We start from the raw sequence: 24593 nt of genomic DNA, 5'->3' as shown, positions 1-24593 counted from the left end.
GTGGCGCTACGCTAATGACCGCGGCAAAACTACAGTGTGCATAATTACAACTGCCCTCATTATTCGCATCTGCGCATCATAACTGACAGATTACGACTACAACCGTTCCAGTGAGATCATGCAGCATCCTGACTTGATCAATGGTACGTTTTTAACCATTGTATGTCATCGCTCCGCTTGGACGCCGTAGGTTAAATGTCAGTGCTCAAACATAACGACAATGTTGAGTCGTTTGTCAGGCAGTCGCGCAACATATTCTGATTTGGTTGGGAGGGGCCGACTTGACCATTTTTGGATGCCGATTCCACCAAGTATCTATTATGTTACGTTGGTCGCTGCGAAATGCCTTACCGATACAGTCAGACGTGTGGCTCATGTTGATATAGGCTTCCAGATCCCAAACAATAGAAAAAAAAAACCCCCCCATTAATTATCTGTACGTGGTTTTCTCTCTTATACTGATCGAAGTCTTGTGCCAAGTTCGCAACCCAACCTCTCTCTCTCATTGGTCGCGCGGCAGATTAAACTCGGCACCCCAAGTTCTACTAGCGAACAATTCGGCGGCGGATTTTGTTACATGGAGAATTTTCCAGGTCATGCCGTCCGTCCTAAACGGTTCGTTTGCCCATCTCTTGTTCTTTGTCCAACTTCCGGCATAAAGCACGGGGAGAAAAAAAATCAGTTCGCAGCTGGGATAAACCTTGCGATTATTCCAAATTTTGCACCCCCCCAATCTGCACCCTTTTTTTTGACAGGCATCTCCTCATCTGAATTTGCACGAGCTTAAAACGAATTGGTACCACCACAGCCACGGGAATTTCGTTTCCTTTTCCCTGTTTTAGACTTTTGGGACTTCCCCATGTTGTACCTAATGCCTTATTGTCATGGGTAAAGACCCCCTCCCGGCCCGTGCCATAAAAGATCCCGAGAATCGGTTAGCTTTAGGGGTTAGAAGACGAGAAAGGTATATTACTAGCGAAGCGCTGGAAATGCAGATCTCATCATTAGTCGGAGGGTTTTTTTTTTTTTTTTCAAGCCGTGAACTCGCATGTCATGAACTGCCTTGTTTGGACCTCTAACTTGGCTGACCAGCTTTGCTGTCGACTGTCGACTCATATATCTGCAATAAGATTAAGGCACCTGCATACCCGCGCATTCTGGCAGCCGAGTCGAGGAGCAGGTTAAATATCGACTGATGATGCTTTTTATATCCATGAGATGAAAGATGAGCAGCGAACATCCAGGCAGAATTCTATCTCGGACCTTCATTTGGACTGATATAGTTCAATGATGGCTGCTGGGTATCTCTTATTTTTCCATTTCTAGGTAGCATCTGGCGCTATCCCCAATGTGTCTAGTTGAGAACAGAGGGACAAAGTTTACTGTTAGTTCTAAGCTAGGCTGCTAGTGATCTCGAAATGATAGTTCGGCCAAGGCAACTTGGGTGACTGACGTAACTAAATAATTGAGCGATGTTTTATTATTATTTTTTTATTTTATTTCCTTTTTGGAAAAATGATCACGATGCCACACTAGAAATAAAACTTTCGAGCATGTTTTGAAAAAAGGAAAAAAAAAGAGAAAACTACCAAGATGGACATGGTACCAAGCCTCAAGGGTTGCGCAGGGCTCAGCCTATTAACCCAAACCACGAAGTGGAAGCAGGCAGGTTCGTATGTCTCGTCCGTGGTTCAACGCCAAGGCTCAAATCGCGATGTCAAGGGTAACGGTTCGATGTTCTTAGTCCATTGCATTGCCTCTTGACTCGATCTTGGCAGGCATACTCATCGAGTCACCGCACTGCACTTCAGCTCGAACTGGGAACAAGGATTTAGTAGAGGCGTATTGTCGAGAGTCGAGACGGCAAACATGTTCACGGGCTTTGCCAATTTTAGCGCCCAGGAATGCCCGCTCGTCTTGGGTTCTCATTCATGGTGGAAAAGCGTCAGGCAGGTGGAACGATGGGTTTCGGCATGGTATGGCGCGGGAAGAATCTTTACAAAGATGACAGCGGAACCTAGACATGTAGAGGAATAGGTAGACTATAAAGCATCCGGTTCACACTACTCCCTCTGGAACAAAAGATTGGTACATGCAAGTCAGATCATTGAATCAGATTACAACAGTTACAACAGTCACAACAGTCACAAACAGGACCATCAACAGCTCTACCGCTCACATAGCCCAATAACACTAATACAAACTAGACTCACCCATAATCCATCAGCAAAACCTCACAGAGCCAATCATGTTCAGGCCAAGCCCCCGAGCCATCTGCCTCACCAGCAGCGTCCCTCGCGGGCGTCACATGGCCACCGTGAGCTCGCATGGCCTCAGCCAAGAGCAGCTGCAACGGATGGGCCGGACCATGCCGCCGGGCCACAAGGCCCGCGTGGGCCAGCTCGAGACCTTTACGCTCCCCGAATCCGTCACGGGCAACCGAGGAGACCGGGCCATGGGCAAGGCGCTGGTCGAGGCCTGGCGGCGCGACGGCATCCTCCAGATCGCCATGAATCCCAAGCAGCAGGCCATGTACGACGCCGCGCAGGCCGCCTCCAAGCGCTTCTTCGCCAAGCCGCACGAGCAGAAGGCGGCCTGCGTCGACAGCCAGAGCTACGCCGGCTACATCGCCAGCGGCGAGGAGATCACGGACGGCATCGCCGACTACTCGGAGATCTTCACCGTCACCAAGGATCTGGACCTCGACGAGCCCAGGGTCAGGGCAAAGTGGCCCTGCCACGGGCCTTGCCCCTGGCCCGATGCCGAGATGCGCGACCCCATGAAGAAGTACATGGACTACCTGGGCGAGAGCGGCGAGAAGCTGCTGCAGCTTACAGAGTACGGGCTGGGTGTGCCCGAGGGCTCGCTTACGCAGTATACTAATGACGGATGGCACCACATGCGGGTCCTGAGGTGAGAATCCTGTCCGAACTCTGATATCCGTTCGCCCTTTTCTGCATTAAATCATAACTCTCAATCTACGAACCATTGGGTACTAACCACTCGTCCATCTCATCTTTAGGTTCCCGCAGAACAACAAGACCAACGGAAAGGGTAAAGAGGGCCGCGGGATCGGCAGCCACACCGACTATGGTCTCCTCGTCATCGCGGCTCAGGACTCCGTTGGTGGACTGTTCATCCGCCCGCCCTATGCCGACGAGAACTATGCCAACTGGGAGAAGAGCTCGGCGGGTATGAAGGAAGAGGATGACCGCTGGGTCTACGTGCCGCCCGTGTCCAACGTCTTTACCGTGTTCCCAGGTAAGTCTATTCTCCAGCGCTTGCGGGTTGACGCAAGTGACAGCTGTGTAAACCAGCATGAATATCAAGTTCTAACACTTCGACACAAAAAAACAAAAGGCGACATCATGCAGTACATCACCAACTCCTACCTGCCCTCGACTCCGCACAAGGTCGGCCTCAACACGGCCGAGCGTTTTGCCTTTGCCTACTTCCACGAGCCGTCCTTCCAGGCCGTGGCCAAGCCGCTGCCGGGCTACGATGTCGGGCAGAGTCCCAGGGAGGGCATCCACTACGGCACCCACTTCACCAACATGTTCATGAGGAACTACGAGTCCAGGATCACGACGCAGCGCCTCCTAGCCGAGGACCGGTACAGCCTGCTGAGCCGGCCTGAGCTCAGGACCATGCCGGCGGACGCCAGGCGGCAGGGCAGGACGCAGAACGCCTTGGGCGCCATGGCGAGGGAGCAGGCGATGCGCATGGGCGCCGGTTCTGCTTAGCGTGTTTTGTATCTTTCTCACGTTTTTTACTTCTTTTTTTCCCTTTTTGTAAGGTGACTTTGGTGATGCATGATTCAAGCGTGCTGTGCATGATTCAATTTTGCATTTACAAAGATGGACTGGAAAGGGTCGCAAACGGGGTGGATACCACGGGCAAAAGGAAAAGCAATATCAAGTCGGAGATGGCACGAGTACAGATGGGCTCGGAAAGAATGTCCAAGAAGAAAATCGCATCCTCAGGCGACTAACTAGCAATAATGGGTGTTTGCAGAAGAGAACAAAGAAAAATTTATATTCATGTCGGCGTGACCAAATTATAGACAGTTTGTCCAACTGTTGTAATGTACTTTTCCCCCAATCTCGGGTAAATCTATTTCTTTTTTCTTTTTGTTTTTCTTTTTTTCTGTTTTTTTTTTTCATGACTCAGTCCGTCTAGGACATCTCGACGTCCTCCTCGTCGCTGTCGTCCTCGTCAACGTCGAGCTCGGAAAGCTCGGCATCGTCCTCCATGTAGTAGTCGATGGCGCTGGGGTAGATCTCGTCCGAGATGGTGGTGGCGACCTCGTGGCCGGCGGGGAAGGTCTCGACGTCCTCCTCGGCAAAGTCGTCCTCGTCGTCGTCGTCGTCATCCTCATCGTCCTGCTTGGTGCTCTGGCCGGCGGCGGCGCGGGCGCGCTTGGCGTCGAGCTCGGCCTTGGCCTCGACGCTCTCGGCCTCGCTGATCCAGCGGCCGCGGTACGAGAAGAAGTTGAAGAAGCTGATGGCGCCCTCGGCCTTGTCGGCGTCCTCCAGCATGGCGGCCAGGGCCTTGTACTCGGGCAGCTCCTTGGCGGCGGCGTCGCGGGCCTTGCGGGCGTCCTTGTCCAGCACGGCGTCGAGCTTCTGGGCGGGGTTGCCCTTCTGCGCGACCCAGAGGTTGTAGGCGGCGTCGGTCAGGCCCTGCGTCAGGTCCTTGCCGGGCTTCCAGTTGATCTTGACGGGCTCCGAGACGAGGCCGGCGGTGCCGTCCTTGGCGTAGCGGTAGTGGAAGTGCTTCTCGAGGACCTTGTCGGCGATCCAGTCGTTGTCCTTGAAGTGGAAGCGGAACGCGACCGACCTGGGCTCGCCAAACTTGTCCTTGCCGCAGTCGGCGGGGGTGGCCGACGCGGGGATGCCGGGCCGGGCGACCTCGATGTCGACGAGGCCCTTGACCAGGAGCTCCGTGTCGTCGGCCGTGATGGCGGCCTCGAGGTCGCGCTGCGCGTGCTCAAAGACGACGGCCCAGAAGGCGGGGATCTTGGCGATGGTCTGCCTGCGCGAAGCAAAGATGTCGCGAGTCATCAGGTACTGCTTGGCCGCGATCTCGAGGTCGACGTCGGACAGAGCCGCCTCGAGGAGCTGGAGCTCCTTGACCGTCTGGGGGTCAATGGTGAAGTCTTCGGGGGTAGACATTGTGTTGGATATGACGAGGATGTGAAGAAAAGGGAGTGTGTTGTTGTGCTTTTTTTTTGTTATTTGCGGACGTTGCAAAGGAAAAGAATGCTTTTGATTTTGGGGGTATCTCAGAAAACGTAGAAGAATAGCAGAGAGGAGAGGGAAAAGTTTGGAGTGAAGGAGGAAAGGAGAGGGGCAACCAGAAAAATCTCTGCGGGAAGGACAGAGTAGAAATACTTTGCGACGGCGCTGCTACTGGAGGACTTGCCCCTCCTCCCTCTGTCGCATCCAAAGCAAACAAGACAAAAAAAAAAAATCTGTTACGCGGGGTCTCCCAAGCGACGCGACGAGGGACAACAAAAAAAAAAAAAATTCCAAGATTGCCCCTCCATAAACGTCAGGGTCCAACTGCTGGCTCCAGTTCATTGGGGGCGAACCACGCCAATCGACAGGGATCTCCCTGAGGGGAACCACATGTCAGTATGCCCAATTCCCACAGTCTCTACCGGTTCCCGTGCATTGTGAAAATTTGTTTAAAAGCGGGTTTGCATTCGCCTTTGATTACGGGATGGCAATCTCAGACGCGTTTCCATACATGTAGCAAGGTGGGATGAACCCGGATTGGTGATTGTCGGTGAGAATTTTTATTTTTATTTTTTTATTTTTTTTTTCGTTTAGGGAGCGACCAAATTGTCCTTGCCCCCCAGTTGTGCCCCAAAACAAACCACAGGAAAAAGAAGAAAAAAAAAAAAAAAACAGTAATTTCATCGACACAATCAACAAACGCCATGCAGACGGCATGCGCCATTTCGCAGGCGGATTGTGCATAAGATCATCACGATATATCGTAAAGTGCCGCTTGGCGACGCGCGCAGGGAACACCTGGCGATGCGATCACGTGAAACCCTGATCTACCCTTATAATAGTTTATTAGACTACTCCGTGTTTACTAAAATAAGCTGGACTGGGCTCTATTGCCCCTCGATCTTAGAAGGTCGTCTCCTTGGCAACAGTGGGTCTGAAAATCTCTTCTCACTCGGGCTTCCTTGATGTACCGGTACTATATTTATTTTGTGGGCTGAGGGGACTGCTTCTTGGCCCTGAGACGTTTCGACGTTCGGACTGCCTTGGGTTTCTTGACCGCATCCTCGTCAACCCTCGCAGCCTTTCTCTTCTTTGTGCCTGCGGAGCCCCTTATTTTGAGCCCACCATCGACCTTTGGTGGTGTTGACTGGCTTTCTGATGCTACCATAGGTGGAGGCCGCTTGCTTTCCTCTGCAGCCATGATGGCTTTCAGTTTCGCTAGTATAGGATCCCAAGCAGCCATACCGGCGACATCCATGACTCCGGCCGTCGCCATCTCCCTCTGCTCAATGACGTTCAGAACCAGTCTGGGTGCCAGAGGCACATAGGGACAGTCTGCATACATTTGCGGCATGAACTCGGTCGCCATCAGGCTGCCCCACTGGTCGTAGACTGCATCTGTGCTAAAGACGGGTGCTTTGCAGTAACATTCAACCAGTTGTGGGATTAGTAGCTCTCCAATCGAGTGAACCATCTGCGTGTTAGACTCCTTGGGGAGGTGCTTCTCATTCAGACAGATCCAGTTAGTGGGGATGCGGAGTCCCGGAGGGAAAGTGAATCCGTCTTTGCCTGTGACGATGCACTTGTGCTCGCAGATCGGGTGTTTGCAGGCCTGCTGGCTGCAGTAGCCTTGGTATACTTTGTTCCATTGTTTGCATTTGCAGCATTCCCATCTGGTGAAGTATCCAAAGGGGGAGAATGGATAAATGGCAGGTAGGGGTGACATGATAAATTGTATTGGATAGCGATGTGTGTTTTGCAGCTGCCTATATTGAGTTTGTCCGACGAAAGCAATGAGGATAAGACTTTCTGAATGACTTCTGGCTGGTTCTCCCCGTCAAAGAACTATAAATCTACTCACGCGGTTTTGAAATTAGGAATCGTTTGTCTAATATACAGAATGTCCAATGTATCAAAGACCGAGACTCCTTTGTCCCTTTTTGAAATCAAAGGCAAAGGCTAGAAGAGGCAGTCACATCTTTGTCACAACCTAAAGAGTCTAAAGGGAACAAAGCAGATCCTGTTTATGATGATTTGGCTTGCAAAAACCTGCACTGCATTTTCCGTCCTGACAGCATTTGCCAGATGGAGGTTTCCTGCCGCAAAAGCTCGCGGTTATATCCTTCAGATGAGAACAAAGGACTTTTCCAGGAAATATTGTTGGGTTCTACGAAAGCTGGAACATTTACATAATGGGCGACGTGGACCATGCCACATAGAAAACAGATATACAGAACAATATGCAGATCTCAACTTTCAAGGCGAGTTGAGTGTAACCCACATGTCAAACCATTGAACAAACGCCAAGTAAACCATTTGAATGCTCCTGCCAAGCATTTTAAAGAAAGTTCTTTCGCCATTTGAAAAGTATCCAGCAGTTGACCATAAGACGGTTGGTTCTGGGACATACCAAAATAATGATAACTATGCTCCAAGGCACACTACCAACTCTATACCAAACGCTATGTCCCACCCAGCAAAATATACCAAGGACCACACTAGGTAGGAACAAATTAAGTAGTTCCGACCATGCTCCTCTCGATGTATGACGCGAATATTGAACGTTGTGCGGCATACCTACCAAGCAATTGGATAAAATATCAACGCAGCTGACGGTACCTCATCTCCGCACCACTGTCATGCTTGCAGTCGATATACAGATACTGCACCCCGGCAGCCCAGAATGAGTTTAGTGCCAACCACCAGTAAGCTAAAACGAGCTGCTCATGGTAGCAGATACAGTCGCCTGTCAAGTCCATCCCGCCGTGCTCAAGGCGATCCCAGTGATAAATCTCAATGTCACAAGATGCCAATGAATTATATGGTTTGTTTTCGCAATGGACTCCAGATTGGGACCTCTTGTGCGTTTAGTCTTGTACTCTAATCCATCTTCGGAAAGTTGCGGTGACCAGCGGCAAATATCGTAAGCCTTCTAGAATATTGCGACGAAAGAAAGCATAACCTACGTAAAAAGATAGAGTTTTACCTAGCTGAGACGGGCGCTATTGCTAGCCCGACGTTTCCCGCAGGTGCCAATCTTGCCCGCCGCAGCGGCGCGAGCCTAAATCTGAAGGATTAAAAGAGTTATGCAAAAAGATGCCTCTGTGGAGGGCTGTATCGAGTGGAGATCATTTAGTTTGGATGATGGCACAAGCACTCCTTTTTGGGCTAAAGCGGACTGCAAGGGGGAGAGGAAACGAAAATGGACAAAGTTTGTAGACCAAGGGTTTGATTGGCGTAAAAGTCAAAAAGGACAAGCTCGTCTCCTTTTGTGGAGGGCAACGCACCTGTCAACGAACCGAACACAGTAAAGTTAATTCGACCAAAGATACTTGTTGAAGTTGATTCGGATAGACGGCCCAAGGCTTTTCAGCAAAGAATACATGGTTGAAGTCGTCCGTTCTTCTACAGCACAGATCGAGCGATTGATTAAGTCACCGCGGAAAAGAAACTCGGTTTTTCTACATTCTTCTTTTCTTGGCTCTGCCTTGTTTTTCTCTAGGTAGTTTACTACATGCACACTGGTGTGTTCCCGGAGGCCAAGCGCAAGATAGTCGAAACGGTCATGGTCATCTGCTATTGAGGAGTGAAAAAGGATACTGGGCTCCGATGTAGGGAATCGAAGTGTTATTAGTCTAATCTATCCTCTAACGCGTATTAATATGTAAGTTCCTAAAATTACCGCCTCCCAGGGATGGCACCACTGCATCCCCACGTCGACCCCCCAACTTCCCAAGTGCCATCAAATCTACAGTCACACGGTGGCACCTAATCCCGTCTCCACCACAACGTCGTCCTCGTCAACCACTCAAGCATCGCTGATCAGGACAAAGAAGCCGAGCGGGCACTGCTTGTTCTCCTGGCGGAAGGACAGAGTCGAGTCGGGCGAGCACAGGCTGCCGGCAAAGGTGACGGTGCCCGGGGTGCCGGCGGGAATCTCGCACGAGCCCGAGTTGATGACGTAGCTGTTGCCGGGCAGGAGCTGGCGGTCGGGGAGGTTGCCGAGCTTCTGGGGCTGGTTGTTGTAGGTGGTGTTGCCGGCGACGGCACCGGAGCCGATGGCGTAGGGTTGGAAGAGGAAGTTGCCGGGGCCCTGGAAGCGGTAGCGGGAGTTGTCGCAGGCGGGGAAGTCAAAGACCAGGCTGCAGTTCTTGCTGATGACCCTCTCGGCCGGCAGCTCGAGGTTGAAGATGGTGCACTTGTCCTTGGGCGTGATGGTCGCCCAGGTCGACGGCTGGAACGCCCGGTCGGGCTGGCTGGCGGCGAAGGGCAGGAGGAGGGCGGGCTCGATGAAGTTGTCGCCCAGCATGCCGTCCTTCTGCACCGCGTTGGTCGGGCAGCTGAGCGCCTTTTGGGAAGGCGAAGGGCGGCGGAGAAGGCTGTCGACGCCCGGGGCCGCGAGGGCGGGCAGGGCAAAGGCGAGGATGGTGATGAGCTGCATTTTTGCTGGTGGTGGTGGCGGAGCTTAAGCCGTAAAGAAAGCGAATGACTGTGGTTCGAGTTGGTTTGTGAGTGAGCGAGTGATGGTGAATGGAGCGAGTGGTGATGATGCTGAACAGAATGCAAGAAATCGATCGAGAGGGCGAAGCAACTCCCTCTTCTTAAACTCGATCAATCAATAGAGCTTTCGTCACATACGAGAAGAGGAAGCCACCAGAGGGTCGAAACAAGCTTCACGGACCACGGTCGAGGCCGGCATGGTGTCATGGACCCTGCACCATGCAGTACCCGATATCGTGTGCTTCCCGTGCCTCCCGAGCGTATGGTACGGTAAATGAGCTGTCGGATCTGGTCCAGCCACTGTTGCGACGCATCGACCACCGCGCCCTATGAGGCCAATACTCCAGGGGCTGGGACTGGGCCGAACAAGCTTTTGCTGATGGAGCGAAGGAGCTAGTGGGCGCCACGTGCAACCGGGACTCGAGGGTTTCAGCACCGCCGTTTAATTTCGGGCCCAGACGGAGGCCAATGCTAGTGGCTAGATTTGCTTGGACTCTTTTTTTTTTTTCTAGAGGCCCCTTTTCGCCTTGCCTGGCCCGGGAAGCACTGATACTTACCACATTGATCACAGCGACATGCGAGGTTGCGGCGCCCGTGTTTTGAAATTGTAATCATCATAGCGAAGAAGGCGCAAGAATCGCCATGAGACCACAGACTAGACTACTTAAATCTAATAAGAGTTGCTTTTTCCTGCTGTCTATGTAGAAGCATATCCCCCCGATTTAAAGCCGTGCAAGAGAGGTCCCCCCCTGAGGCGTCCATAGTCTCAAACGCTATGGTGCGGGCCGAACATGGAAATTTCGCTACGGTATCCCATGACTCTATAAATTTCTCCAATACAAAAAGTCGGGTATCAACTATCTACAATAGAAAAAAACCCACGCGTTTCCCGGGCGTGTTAATAGCACCTAAGCCCTATGGTCCCTGTTCAATTGAACAATTGTTCGGCGTGGCGAACCAGGATTGATGGCGCCACAGCCCGCCCTCTGGATGAATAAGGGGGTCAACTGTATGGGGTCTTTGACCAGGTCGCCCGAGCTCAGTAAAGAGCCCAGGCGGATTTTTGGAAAAGTGTGGAAAGTAGTACGGACGCATGCAGGGGCTGTCTCGTGGGCTCCTGGCAAGCCAAGGAACGAGGGGCCCGAGAAGCCACTCTGACCCCCGAAAAAAAAAAAAAAAAGACGTTGCTCTTTCACCAAACCGTCCTCCAGTTCATGCCTTTCCGCGTCACTCTCACCCACAGAAAACAGGCAAACGCAGCGACGTAGCTGACGCAGGTGAAGAGGATGAGGGCCCAGAAGCTTCTCCTCCCAGAATCTCCAGTCACGGTAGACAGGTTGGCGGCGATCGGTATGCTCGTCAAGCAGCCAAAGCTGCACACGGTGAAGGCGGTCGCATAGTACCGGCCGTAGTCCTCGGTCCTGCACAGCTGGCCAATACAGATAGGGGTCAGGGTGATGTTGGCGCCGCTCGCAAAGCCGAATATCACAACAAACGAGATGAGCAGGGCGAGGCTGGGCGGTCGATCAGAGAGGCAGTCCGGCAGCCACAGGCCGGCCACGGAGATCAACGCCAGCAGTGATCCGAGGACCATGGTGTTGAACCTGCCGATCTTGTCTGCCAGATAGCCGGGCAGGTATCGACCAAAGCACGACGCCCCGTTGAGGATAGCGAGCAGCTGGTACGCAAACCGGGCCTCGCCGTTCACAGCGTTCTCGGCGCCGTGCAGGCCCTGGCGGACGAGGTAGTAGCTGGGCACATATGTGATTGGGACAAAGTAGGCCCACTCGACGAAGAACACGCCGAGCGTCGTGACCAGCATGGCCCCCGTGCCGTCTTTGAAGATGCTGAGGCTGGGGAGCAGATCCTTGTACGGGTTCTCGGGGGTTCCGAGCTTCTTGGTGGGCAGGCGTCCACGACAGAAAACGATGCTCAGCAGGCAGAGGACCAGCAGAACAAAACCGATGACTCGCATCGTCCAGGGCCAGCCGACCTTGGGTATGAGTGCCTGAAAGATCATGGGGAAGAGGACACCTCCGAACCCGCTGCCTATGAAGGCGACTCCGCTCGCAGTTCCGCGGCGCTTGTTGAACCAATGAGATATGGCTCCCATGGCTGGAGTGAAAAGGAACGAGTTCCCAATCCCGCTGAGGATGGACAGCGCCAAGAGCAGCTGGTAATAATCTAGCACGGCACTTTTGTCAGAACATGGAATTTTCCCAACCAAACATGAAACAGAAAGGGAGGAGACGGGCAGACTTGCTCTTGCACTCGGCGGCCGTAAAGGTGCCGATAATCAAACAGATGGTCCCCGTGATCATCAAGCCCCTCGGCCCAACGGCATCGAACAGTGGGCCGACCTGGATGCTGCCAAAGTAAGACACGAAAACGTATATGCCGATGAGCCACCCAACGGCGTTGCTGGAGCTCGAGGACAGAACCGTGTTCGACACGTAGGCCTCGATTATGCCGGTAGAGTTGACGATGCCGAGGCCAGCCGTCATGGCGCACCAGGAACCGAGCACCACGAGCCACGCCTCCAACCCGCCCTCGGGGTAGTCGATGCCGTCGACGTCCTTCTCGCTGTGACTGTCGGTCGACGACGGGGGCTCGAGGGGAAAGCTCGGCTCTCCCTTCTCGACCCGGGGCGTCAGACCAGGCGCGGCGGCTCGAAATTGAGCGAGCGAGTTTTGCGACGTGCCCCGTCTGACCGCAGCCGGCCGTGTAGGCCGCAGCAGTGCCGAATCATGGCGCAGGGATCCGTTGTCGTCCTGAGCAACCCCCTCGCGAATCCGTTGAAACGTCGACACTCTTCGCATAGACCCTGCGCCGGGCCGTGTCTGGGGATCTTGACGACCCGACATGATGCTAGAGGTAAAAAAAAAAAAAAAAGAAAAAAGGCTGCGGCAAATTTGTGAGATCACAGCCAGGTAAAAAGCAAACAAGGTGACACTTGTGGTGTGGTAGACTCTAGAGAAGGTCAGGCTGGTAAGAATCCCGCCTGCAAACGCCTGCCCCGAATTTGCCGGGCTCAAATCATCAATCGCAGAAGCTGGTGATTTTGCCAAAAGAGCGTGGGATTTGAATGCTCAACGACATCCATGACATGTGTATGCGATGAAGAGGGGCTGGGCTATGCAGCATCCAGATCGGCGTTTTACCGCTCGTTGCAACAAGAAGGTGCATGGCCATGTATCGTGCATGGCTCACATTAGGCTGGAGCTGGGTGTAGGTGATGGCAGCTTATCAACAGCATGCCCGTTGCTTGGTCACCAACCGGAGCAGAAGCTCCTTGTGCAGCAAGATTTGCATGTCCTCTTTGTTTGTGTCTTGTTATGACGTCATCCAAGGAAAAGGGATATTCTTTTGTGAGTCTATTCGAGTGGCTCATTATCCAATTTTTTCAAGCCAGAGAAAGGTTTCCTATTGCCGATATCGAGCCTTGCTTACATTGCTGTAAGCAGCTCTTTTCCTTTTCCGTATTTGAATAACGTTAAGGTAAGGAAATATAGTTTCAACTTTCAAGACACGATAGTCACCGCTCCAGAGAACAAAATCCTGTTGCAAAGCGCGCCGTCTTGGCAGCAGAGCCTGCAGTAAAGAACTTGTGCTGATATCCACCTTTTGTTTTGTACCTTGCACCTCAAGATGACGTCAGGTTACAGGGCGGCATGTCAATTTGACGTGTTGTGATCTGCCAATGGTTAGAGCCGGAGGAAAGGCTCCTGTTTCGAATGCACAGTTCAGGTTGTAAGGAGATATGAATACGGGAGTATCCTTTCTTTCCAGCCGCTCTCACGGCAGGGAAGACGCTTCTTTTCCTATATTTTTTTTTTTTTTTTTTTTTTTTTTTTAAAAAAAAAAAAAAAAAAAAACGCCAAGCATACCTCGGCTTTTTGTCGCAGAAATTTGCATTCTTGTCTTTTCTACAAAAATCGAAGATTGACAATACCTCTAGAGGTTCAAGATGACAAGGTGAGAAACCTTCCAGCGGGTCTGGGTACAGGTTGGACAAGCAAGTAGTTTCCCGTTTGCTGTTTAACCACGTCCGAACAATCTTTGCATGCCTGCGACACCAATCTTACCAGTGGATGGTTTGGTGTCTTACGCCGAGGCAGGCCGTTGACGATGTTACTCAAGGCTGCACAAGTGGCTAACCCATCCAATCACTGCATCAGAGAACTGGGAGCGAACCCCAGAGCGGGGAAACGATCAAAACGGTCATGATACATCAGTTTTGCTTTTTGCTTTTTGCCTGGCACAAGCCGCAAGCCAAAAGCACCAGCCGTTTGTGATTGAGCTTGCATCAAGACCTGCTTGGCGGCCCGCGAGGCTTGCATGTTGCCGTCTTGCCGTCTTGCCGTCCTGCCTGCTCCTTCGGGACGCGGACATACATGACCTAAATGACCTACATGACCTACATGACCTACATGACCTACATGACCTACATGACCTACATGACCTACATGATCTACATATCGAGTCTAAATGTCGGCATGCAACTTCCTTCCTATCCGGGGATGCAATATACAGTGAGATTCACGCATGCAGTGAGATTTCGACATGCACAGAGATGCGGCGGACGAGTTCGTGAGAGATATGGCAGTTCTGATGTGGTCTATTCTGGGCTTCCTACGGGAGTAGACGTGTCGAAAGCATCGCCCGACTCCGCGTGAACAGTCATGTTCGATACGCCTTCCCGCCTCGTTTGCCGCCGACTGGGTTGCCTGTCTCCCTTTCTTGGTATACTTCATCATGACTGCTAGGAGGAAGCTCTCCGGTCTGCGAGCCGATGTATAAAACGCCTCGATGCCACCGTGGATATCTTGATTCAGAGAGCAGCTCAGAGAGACAAGCCCTCCAGATCCGTGTCTCCTATCCCAGACAAATCTAGAATTTACAAACATTCGTCTCAAGCATCCTCACTTTAGCCATCTCCCAATATCTACGTTTATATACATATATATAAATCAGCTAGAAAAAATGGCTGCCGTTGCCCACATGCCCATGTTCAACGATCTCGTTGCCAAGTCCATCATGGCAGAGACGGGTATCGAAGCCGATGATATTATCATTCTCGACAATTCTGCCAAATACAACCCAGACGGCGTCAAGGATGTCACGGAGGATGTTTTGGACGAACAAGAAGTTCTGGGGGCCATCTTTGACACCATGGCAAATATCAACCGCAGTAAGTCGACTTTGGGCATCCAGACAGTCTACTAGGGTTTCGCCAATAGCGGCTGATACAAGACCGATTTTCGTCCAGTGGCGCTCGAGAGCCCAACGCTCTGCTCAGGCCCGCACGGAGGCGCAAGTTTCCACGAGGCCTTGGTCGCCGCCACGGACCAGGTAGCAAGGTTGAGCGGCGGCAGGCGCATCCGGTACGTTGAGCTCGGGCCGGAGCCCTGGAAGTCATCGGTGATCCTGGCACGGCTGCTGCGTCCTGGATCGGGCGCTCGTCTGCATCAATACATTGGGCTCGACATCAACCCGGAGAGCGAGCACGTGATGCGCGCCGTCTTGGAGCCCATCATCGGCGCGGACCGCTTCACGTACTGGGTGCAGGACTTTTACCACGCGTCAGTGGACGAGTACCCGCCGCTGCCCGGGTGCGACGTCGACGGGGACGACTCGGACGAGATGGTGACCGTGATTGCGAACCTCGGGTTCCAGGAGGGCAACGACCTGCCGTCCAGGATCAGAAACATGCTGGCGGGCCTGACGCGGCCGGGCGACCTCGTCCTGTCGGAGATGCAGATATGCGACGGGCGGGCCGGGGACGCCAAGACCGACGTCATCCGGGGGTTCTATCTGCACCCCGAAATGCGGCGCTTCTCGGCGCTGGTGGGCCAGAAGTTCGACAAGAGCTGGCGGCCCCACGCCATGCCCGGAACGCCCGACGTCGAGTCGCCCGCGTCCGACGTCTCGTCCGAGGAGGAGCGGATGCTTGGCTGCCACGAGGCTGCGCTGGCGCCCAGGTACCTGTACAACCTCGTGCCCTTAGACACCGAGATCGGCACGGTCAACGTGGCCACGACGTTGGTGTCGGTCCGGGTCGGCGGGGCTGACAAGTACGTGCTCACAAACAGCTGCCTCAAATACACGGGGGACCAGTTCGTCAAGGCGAGGGAGGCGACTGGCAAATTCGTGGTGAGGGAGGTTGAGGAGACGGGCGACGGGTCGGTGGTGTTTCAGATAGCCAGTAGAGTGTGAGATGAGATGCTTGACGGAAGTAATAAAGAGCACAAGATGTTCAGTTGGCACAACATAGACTCATGCAGTGGCCATGTATACTATTATAAGGCAGTAAGGCAGATCAACAGGCTACACTAAACAATCAAACCCCCCCCCCCCCAATATTCCCCCAAATCAAATCGCCGCTTCCAAAACCTTGCTGGCCGCATGCACACACAAGTCGCTCAGGGGCATGTTTTTCATGATGACAAACACAGGCACCTCGATCCCACACGTCCGCACGAACCAGTACCGCAGCTCGACGGCGATGAGCGAATCCACACCGAGCACGTACGCCGGCCTCGCCACGTCCAAGCTCTCCGGGTCGACGGACAGAGACTTGGCGAGCTTCTGCACGAGGCCAGAGGCGATGATCTCGCCCGCTTCCTCGAGCGACGCCGCCGCCTTGACGAGCGCCACGTAGTTGACGGCGGCCTCGGACCCGTTCTGGTCGCCGTCTGTGCCTGCGCCGCCGCCGCCGCCGTCGCTCGTCTCGCCAATCTTCAGCAGGTGCCGGAACAGAGGCTTGGTCGGCCACACGATCCGGCCCTCCCGGGTCAGGTGGTAGAGGTGGCGCGGCGGGTCGACGATGGTCACGACCTGGGGGTCGTGGTCGTGATCGGCGTCGTAGCGCGGGTCGCAGACGACGTCCAGCAGCGCCATCAGCTGGTCGTTGTGGATGCCGCCGTGGGTGCGCAGGTTGCTGGCCACCATTTCGTAGTTGTCGTTGGCCCAGCCGGCCTCGGCGACCAGGGCCAGGTCGATGGAGACGGCCCTTTGGCCGAGCGAGGTGCGGTGGCGCGCGAGGGCGTCCTCGAACGTGCCGCCCGCCGCGTAGTTGGCCTGGCCCGGGTTGCCAAAGATGCCGCAGAAGGACGAGAGCAGGACAAAAAAGTCCAGGTCCCGCGGCAGGAGCTCGTGCAGGTTCCACGACGCCACCCGCTTCGGGTCCAGCGCCGCGTGGAGCTTGGCCACCGGCATGTTGGCGATGGCGTCGTCATCCAGCTTCATGGCGCCCTGGATGCAGCCGCGCACCGGAGGGAAGCCGGCCGCCGCGGCGTCGGCAAGCACCTTTTCCAGCGCGCCGCGGTCCGAGCAGTCGCACGCCGGCTCGAGGTGCTTGACCGACAGCTCGTCCAGCTCCCTGAGGAAGGAGACGACCTCGGCCTGACTGCTGCTGCTGCTGCTGCTACTGCTGCTGCTGCTGCTCCTGCTGCTGTCCACACCGCGCGAGTTTAGCAACAGGAAATGCCGCGCCCCGCGCTCCGCCATCCACCGGGTGATCTCGCGGCCCAGCCCGCCCAGCCCGCCGGCGATGAGGTAGGTGGCTCCGGGCGAGAACTGGTACGACGGCTTGAGGGCGGGCTGGTACTTGACGACGGCGCCGGGCGTCTCGTAGTCGAGGAGGATCTTGCCCGTGTTCCTGCCGCTCTGCACGAGGCGGAAGGCCTCCTCGATCCTGTCGGCGGCGTAGACCTGCAGCGGCAGAGGCTCGTGGAGCTCCGGGTTGTTGGCAAACAGGTCCAGGACCTCGGCCATGACGTCCGTCATCAGCTGCGGGTTGACGGCGCTGACGAGGGACAGGTCGATACAGGAAAAGGTGACGTTGCGCGAAAAGGGGCCCATTTCGAGCTGGTTGTTTTGGATGGCGTCTCCCTTGCCAATGTCCACAAAGGAGCCGAGCGGCGCGATGCAGTCCCACGAGGCCTGCAGCAGCTCGCCGCTGACGCTGTTGAGCACCACGTCGACTCCCCTGCCGCCCGTGGCGCGCAGGACGTCGTCCTTGAAGCTGCCGTCGCGCGAGTGGAAGATGTGCTCGTCGGGGATGCCGTACAGCGACTTGACCAGCTCGCGCTTCTCCGTGCTGCCCACGGTGACGTAGATGGCGCTCGCCCCGCGCAGCCTGGCGAGCTGGATGGCCGCCTGCCCGACGCCGCCCGCGCCCGCGTGGATCAGCACCGACTGGCCCCGCCTCAGGCGGGCCATGTGGTCCAGCGAATAGACGACCGTCCTCCACACGGCCGAGATGGCGGCGCCGACCCGGAACGACATGCCGTCAGGCAGCAGCGTCAGGTCCTGGTCCCTGTAGCGCGCAAAGGTGCCAAATCCCTTGGAGTCGTTGCTGCAGTATACGACCCTATCGCCGGGCTTGAAACTGCTCCCCGCGCCCGCCCGCGCGACCACCCCCGTGCCGTCGCAGCCGAAACTGTCGTTGGTCATCTGTCCCAGCGCGGTCATGACGTCGCGGAACTGCACGCCGGCGGCCTTGATCTCGATCTCGCAGCACCCGGGCCCGGGCGGGTCGGCCCCGGCCGCGTCCTCGGTGTAGTACAGCGTCTCGAGCAGGCCCGGCGTCTCGATGGTGAGGTAGAAGCGCGGCCTGGAGGCGACGTCGCCGCTGCCTATGGTGTAGGTCTCGACGTCGCGCCTCCTGCTCCGCCTCAGCATGGCCTCGTTGATGTGGCCGGCCGGGACCAGGCGCGGCGTGTGCAGCAGGCCGTCCAGCTCGACGTACTCGGTCTCCCTCAGCGCCGAGTCGCTGCGCATCGCCTCGGCGAGCACGCGCCATACCGTCTCGGCCGAGGCCTGCGTGCTGGCCCAGGGATCCTCCAGGCTGAGGATCACGAAGCACTGCTCCGCTCGCTCGGAGCACAAGGCCCGCCCGAAACCAACCGTGGCTTCTCCGTCTGGGTTCCGGGCGGCCGGTCCCAGGCCCGTGGTTAGCCAGAAAGTCATCTTGGACCGCGTGCCGAGGCGTTTGATGCCGTCGAACTCGGCCTCTGTGGCGGTTGCCAGCACGGGGCGGCTCAGCTCCACCAAGCTGATTATTATCGTCTCCTCCAGATCTGCCTCGGAGAGCTTGGCCATGTCGGGGAGGCTTGAGATTCGCGCTGAGCCGAGCCGGGCCTGGATCTCCTTGCAGAGGTTCGCTTGCTGCTCCGAGGCTGGGTCGACTACTACAATGTACTGGGCCCCCGGGTTGGACATGGTGAGTGCGTTGGGCGCAGGGGTTGGCTCCTCCGTCGCTGGATTGGTGGTGATGAGAATGGAGACCTGGCGGTACAGAGGGTCTTCAAAGTCTTGGAATTCCAGCTGGACGCCCGAAAAGCCGGCTTCACGGAATGCCTGGTCCCATTGGCTGGCCGAGAGCAGCGGGCCCTGGTCAGCATAGCCTTCCCGGCCCTCGGGAGGGGGACGCAACCACCATCCGGGAAGCAGACCAAACACGAAAGCGTGGCGGAGGGTATCGACGTGGACCAGCTCGGCCAAGCATAGGCTGCCGCCAGGTTTGAGGAGCTTGCGAACGTTTCGAAGGGTCTGGACCAGGTCCTTGGTGACGTGGAGAACGTTCCCAGCGATGACGACGTCGTACGAACCCTCCTCGAAGCCCTGCACGGTCGGGTCGGCCTCGATGTCCAGCTTGGCGAACTTTAAAGCCGGGGCGGCGTACGAAAAGCGCTCGCGGGCCTTTTCGAAGAAGCCGCTGGAGACGTCCGTGTACATGTACTCGCTGCACCGCACCGCCTGCTGCCCGTTGCCAATGTCGTGCACCAGCTCCGGGAGGACCTTGTGCGTGGAGCTGCCGGTGCCGGCGCCGAGTTCGAGGAAGCGGAGGTTGGGGTCGTTGTGCGAGAGGACCTTGGCGTACTGCCCGATGACGCGGTTGAGCAGCGAGGTCAGGTCGGCGTAGTAGAACTTGTCGACCAGGTCGCCCTCGAAAATAACCTCGAGTGCCGCGGTCTTGCCCTCGAGGATACCGAGCATGTGCTCACCGACGTGCTTGTTGAGAGCACATCCAGGATCGAGGTCTGCCTCTTCAAGAATCTGCCCCATAGAGACCGCACTCGTCCCTCCTCGTCTACCCTCGTGATGCCACTTGGGCTCTTGGGCGACCACATGACGCAAGAATTCGAAATAGCGGTCAAAATAGTGACCGTCCGGCCAGGGCTTGTCTCCACCCATCGAGTCGATGCCGGCCACGACCTGCTTGGCGTAGTGGAGCATGATGGCATCGGAGCGGTTGATGCGGTCCATCTCGGACTCGAGGCTGTCGATGCGCCTGGCGGCAACCTGCAGCGCCGGCCGCAGCTCCTTCAGGTCCCGGATCAGGGGCACGTGTGGCGCGTACTTGATCGCGTAGGCCATGCGGCCCGTGGCCTCGGTGTCGGTGGTGACGCCCGTGTCCAGGTTGGAGATGGCGGTGCCGCGCTGGCCGTCGCAGATGATGACGGGCTCCATGGTGTCCTCCAGAAGCGCGATGGTGCGGCAGACGCACCCGCGGAAGCCGCGCATGGTCTCCTGGGAAGCCACCTTGAGCTTCGGGTTGCCCTCGGCCGTGAAGAGCTTATGCGACACCCAGAGCTCCGCCACGTGCGTGAACATCATGGTCGGGACCGTGTACCAGCCGCCCCTGGACAGGCCGACCATCTGGCTCTGGCAGAGGCCGTCGAGGGTGGTCGGGTGCACGACGCAGGGGTCCTCTTGCGCGTACTCCATGTGCCTGGCGTACTCTCGCAGGTTCAACGTCGCCGTGACGTGCCCGCTCCTGTCGTAGGCGATGTCCTGGAGCAGCTGGAAGTACGGCCCGTAGTCGAAGCCCGACTTCCTCGACAGGTTGTCGTAGAACTGCTTGGTGTGCGCCACCAGCGTGCACCGCTTGGCGATGCCTCGATACTCGTCCCTGCACTCGGCGGCGAACTTGGCGTCGCGCGCCCTGGCCGCCTCCTCCTGCTCTCGGGCCTGTGCCGCCGGCTCCAGCTCGACCTTGACGCTGCCAGACGCCACCTCGACCCACTCCTCGGCCTGGATCGTGTAGATGCGGAAGTCGTAGGACGGCAGCTGCTCGTTGGGCACGTACAGCTTGCGCGGCCGCAGGTAGATCTTGGCCTCGGCGCCGTGCTCTGATGAATCCACCTGGATGGGCCGCAGCATGCGCACCGAGCTGAGCCGGTAGCCCTTGATCCTGTCCCTGTGCGCGTGGGCCAGCTGGCGCACGGCCTCGATGGCCATGACCAGCATGCCCGAGCCCGGGTAGATGGCGCTGCCGTTGAGGGCGTGGTCGCGGATCCAGGGGTTCTCGTCCACGGTGATGGTGTGCTTCCACGCGCCCTCGTTGGCGTTCCAGTCCTTGTCGCGGATGCCGAGGAGCGCGTGCCGCCGGAACGGCCGGAACGCGTAGCTCTTGGAGATGCGCGACTCGTCCCAGTACCACTTGGCCCGGCTGAAGGGGTACGACGGCAGGTCCACCATGACCCTTGGGGCGCGCCCGGCCGCGATCGAGCATGCGTTGACCTTGTCCAGGTCGACCTTGACGCCGTCGCTCCAGGCCTGCCCGACCGCCTCGAGCAGACTCTTGACGTCGTGGTCCGTCGGTGAGAGCACGGCCGCGTACCGCCATTTGACGCTTTTGGGTGCCGTCGCCGCCAGCGTGTCCTTGATGGGCCGGCGCAGCCCTGCCTGAGGGCCGAGCTCGAGGAGGAAACGATGGCCCGCCTTGGTCTCCGAGGTCAAAGCCGTCAGCGCCTGGGAGAACCTGACCGTCGAGACGAGGTTCGACACCCAATACGACGGCTTGGTCAGTTCGTGCAGGTCAATGACCTCGCCCGTGACGGACGAGAACATGGCCGCCCTGACCGGCCCAGCGGAGCCGCTTTTGCTTGGTGGTGGAGGTGCCGCGATTTTTCCTTTGAGGCTGGCCTCGTACGCCTCGCTGCCCTTGTTCATAACGGCCGAGTGGTAGCCGATCTTGACGGGCAGGCGCTTGGCAAAGACCTCGGCCGCGTCGAGGCGCTTGTACAGCTCCTCGATGGATTTAACGGGGCCCGAGACCGTGACGTTTATGGGGGAATTGACGCAGGCGACCGTCACGTCGGTGCCTGCCAAGTACGGCGCCACGTCATCCTCACCCAGACCAACCGACATCATGGTCGTGGGAGCAGCGGCCGAAGAAGCGACCAGGTCTTCCGAGACGACTCCGCGGTGGTAGGCGATGCGCCATGCCGACTCGCGGGTGATGGCGCCGGCTGCATAGGCCGCAGCAATTTCACCCGAGGAGTGCCCGACCACAGACGACGGGCCAAGGTCCCACGATCTGAGCAGGTCAACCAAGGCAACTTGTATCGCGGTGCACAAAGGCTGTGAGTAGAGAGGTTGGTCAATTTTGGACGTCTCGGCGTCGCGCTGCAGCTCCTCGAGGACGGACCACAGACTACCCAGCTCTTTGGTCAGGAACATGTCGCACTCCTCGATGGCGGCTTTGAAAATGGGATACTTTTCCAAGAGCCCCGAAGCCATCTTGGCGTACTGCGCCCCCTGGCCGGTGAATACGAAACTGCACACGGGGACCTTGGAGGAAAGGGTGAAGACTGATTTGGAGGTGTCGGACTTGAGATTTGTGCAAGCGTCGCCCAGGGAGCTGACAACGGCGGCAGAGCGCCAGTTGAGCACTGATCGACGGGAGTAGAGCGTGTGGCAGAGATCAAGCAGAAAGGACTTTTCGTCCGTCGTGGCAGCGGTGGTGGTTGTGGTTGTGGTTGTGGTGGAGAGGTGGGATTGTAGGGCTTCTGCTTGACGGTTGGTACCGTCTTCATCTTGTGCGGAAAATGGGATGATTGCCCAGGTGGCAGGGGTATGGCCGTTGCCATTGAGGTGGCCATTGCTGCCGTTGCCATTGACGTGACCACTGCTGATATAGTCGCCCTTGGTATAACCCAATGAATATCCCCCCTCAAGCTCTTCTTCCCGGTACTTCTCCACACTTTTATGGTGAGCCTCCAACCCCCTCAGCTTGAGATAGTTGTACGCATCATCCAGAACCGCATGTGCGTTGGAGCCGCCATAACCAAAGGAGCTGACCGACGCCCGCCTCAGCCCATCCGTGGGCCAAGGCACCGCCTTGGACGGGACTTGGAGCTTCAGTTCGTCGAGTCTCAAGGCGGGATTAAGCTCAAAGTCGGCATTGGGCGGGATAATGCCCTTTTCCAGCGCCAGCACAATCTTGATCAGACCCGCCAGGCCGCTTGCTCCCTCCAAATGGCCAATATTGGACTTGACCGAGCCGAGATGCAGCGGCTTTTCGATGTGCGGCTTGAAAATATCTCCGATGGCTTCCGTCTCGGTCGGATCGCCGACCAAGGTGCCGGTGCCATGCGCCTCGAAAAAGCCCGTCTGGTCGAAGCCCAGCCCGGCCCGCTGGTACGTGTCCCTTATCAGCGCCCGCTGCGCCTCGGCGCCGGGCTGCGTTATGCTGGGCGTGCGGCCGTCCTGGTTGGCGCCGGTGCCGCGGATCACGGCGCGGACGCAGTCGCCATCCCGGATGGCCTTGCTCAGGGGCTTGATCAGGACAAAGGCGAAGCCCTCGCCGCGGCCGTAGCCGTTGGCGCGGCGGTCGAAGCTGAAGCAGCGGCCGTCCTTGGACAGGAAGCTGGCGTTGTCCAGCACGACGGCGATGGCCTCGGGCGTCATGCACGTGTTGGAGCCGCAGACCAGGCTCATCTCGCTCTCGCCGAGGAGGATGCTCTGCACGGCGAGGTGCAGCGCGTACAGGCCCGAGGAGCAGGCCGTGTCCAGGGTCAGCGAGGGGCCCCGCAGGTCGTAGAAGTGGCTGATGCGGTTGGACAGCAGCGCGTAGCCCGTCGCCGTCGACTGGTAGCGCGACTGGTACTCTGGGTCGCGCGCCACTATGGTCTCCTGGTCGCGTGCAAAGTTTGCGCAGTAGACAGAGGTCTTGGACCCGGCTACTTGATCCATGGGGATTCCGGCTGTTTGGTGTATTTATTAGTCCGTGTTTGTAAAGAGAAATTGTACACCTTGTGAAAAGGGAAAAAAATAAAAAAAGCAACTTACCGTTTTCAAACGTCCGGTACGCGCCCTCCAGCAGGCATCTTTGCATGGGGTCGACTACAGACGCTTCAGCAACCGACATGCTAAAGAATGGCGCATCAAATGCCCGCGGGTCTTCTTTCATGTAATGGGCCTTTCTAGTGCGGATCTATTGGGGCGGTTATAAGCCCTCTTGGTCAGAATCTTGTCGGTCATCGCCAGTAGGCAAAACAAACTGCCACTCAAAACATGCTTACGGCGTCAAGACGGGCGGGATCTGGGTGGTAAAAGGCGTCCAGGTTATAGCGGCCTTCTGGCGGCTCGGTGGCGACATTGCGGGCCTCGCAGAGCATCTTCCAGAACCCCTGGAGGGAGTCGGCCTCCTCGGGCAGCTTGCAGTTGAGGCCAATAATGGCTATCGGCTCTGAGCTGTCTGCCTCCATGTTGCAATGGCAGCTGAAGTGTCTTGACAAACGGGTATAATGTGGATTCAGGCACCAGCGGGGCAACCAGCCAAAACTCGTGACAAGGTAGCTGAAAAGTTTGCGAATATGCGAGGATGGAAGAGCCGGGTGATGTACGAACCGAACCGGAGAGCAGCGGCTTTAATGTCCTAAAACTGACAGGAGAGCCAGGCAGCATAGCCGGCAAGGTAGCCGGCAGCATAGCCGGCAGGATGCTCAAGTATACACAAATCCTGTGCAAAAGAATCAAATCCCGAAGTGGTTACAGATTGCAATCACAACGAAACAAAGACGACAGTGTTATGGTAGGGTACATGGAGCATACTGCAGG

At 56.5% G+C, this 24593-nt stretch overlaps 7 protein-coding genes across 7 annotated transcripts; 2 read left to right on the top strand and 5 right to left on the bottom strand.

Annotated features, from left to right (window-relative positions):
* Positions 1-2209: 2209 nt before the first annotated feature.
* PpBr36_09600 (uncharacterized protein) lies at positions 2210-3743 on the top strand (the record flags this gene model as incomplete). Its single annotated transcript, XM_029896721.1, has 3 exons — positions 2210-2913; positions 3023-3261; positions 3361-3743. Coding segments are annotated over 3 exons (1326 nt in total), but the record flags the coding sequence as incomplete, so codon positions are not given.
* A 432-nt stretch (positions 3744-4175) lies between these two features.
* Positions 4176-5174, bottom strand: PpBr36_09599 (uncharacterized protein; the record flags this gene model as incomplete). The annotated part of the gene is made up of 1 exon (XM_029896720.1): positions 4176-5174. One exon carries the CDS (start codon positions 5172-5174, stop codon positions 4176-4178), a length of 999 nt encoding a protein of 332 aa, XP_029744500.1.
* A 1048-nt stretch (positions 5175-6222) lies between these two features.
* PpBr36_09598 (uncharacterized protein) lies at positions 6223-7999 on the bottom strand (the record flags this gene model as incomplete). The annotated part of the gene is made up of 2 exons (XM_029896719.1): positions 6223-6878; positions 7855-7999. The coding sequence occupies 2 exons, from the start codon at positions 7997-7999 to the stop codon at positions 6223-6225; spliced, it is 801 nt and encodes a 266-aa protein (XP_029744690.1).
* A 1049-nt stretch (positions 8000-9048) lies between these two features.
* Positions 9049-9681, bottom strand: PpBr36_09597 (uncharacterized protein; the record flags this gene model as incomplete). Its single annotated transcript, XM_029896718.1, has 1 exon — positions 9049-9681. The coding sequence occupies one exon, from the start codon at positions 9679-9681 to the stop codon at positions 9049-9051; it is 633 nt and encodes a 210-aa protein (XP_029744684.1).
* Positions 9682-10932: 1251 nt separating this feature from the next.
* PpBr36_09596 (uncharacterized protein) lies at positions 10933-12559 on the bottom strand (the record flags this gene model as incomplete). Its single annotated transcript, XM_029896717.1, has 2 exons — positions 10933-11924; positions 11992-12559. The coding sequence occupies 2 exons, from the start codon at positions 12557-12559 to the stop codon at positions 10933-10935; spliced, it is 1560 nt and encodes a 519-aa protein (XP_029744685.1).
* A 2164-nt stretch (positions 12560-14723) lies between these two features.
* On the top strand, positions 14724-15956 carry PpBr36_09595 (uncharacterized protein; the record flags this gene model as incomplete). The annotated part of the gene is made up of 2 exons (XM_029896716.1): positions 14724-14931; positions 15010-15956. The coding sequence occupies 2 exons, from the start codon at positions 14724-14726 to the stop codon at positions 15954-15956; spliced, it is 1155 nt and encodes a 384-aa protein (XP_029744495.1).
* Positions 15957-16112: 156 nt separating this feature from the next.
* PpBr36_09594 (uncharacterized protein) lies at positions 16113-24241 on the bottom strand (the record flags this gene model as incomplete). The annotated part of the gene is made up of 3 exons (XM_029896715.1): positions 16113-23737; positions 23823-23967; positions 24056-24241. The coding sequence occupies 3 exons, from the start codon at positions 24239-24241 to the stop codon at positions 16113-16115; spliced, it is 7956 nt and encodes a 2651-aa protein (XP_029744496.1).
* Positions 24242-24593: the final 352 nt, after the last annotated feature.

This window comes from Pyricularia pennisetigena, assembly GCF_004337985.1.
Source record: "Pyricularia pennisetigena strain Br36 chromosome 7 map unlocalized Pyricularia_pennisetigena_Br36_Scf_8, whole genome shotgun sequence".
Taxonomy (NCBI): domain Eukaryota; kingdom Fungi; phylum Ascomycota; class Sordariomycetes; order Magnaporthales; family Pyriculariaceae; genus Pyricularia; species Pyricularia pennisetigena.
Note: the sequence above shows the minus strand (reverse complement) of the source record. Positions and strands in the feature narration are given on the sequence as shown.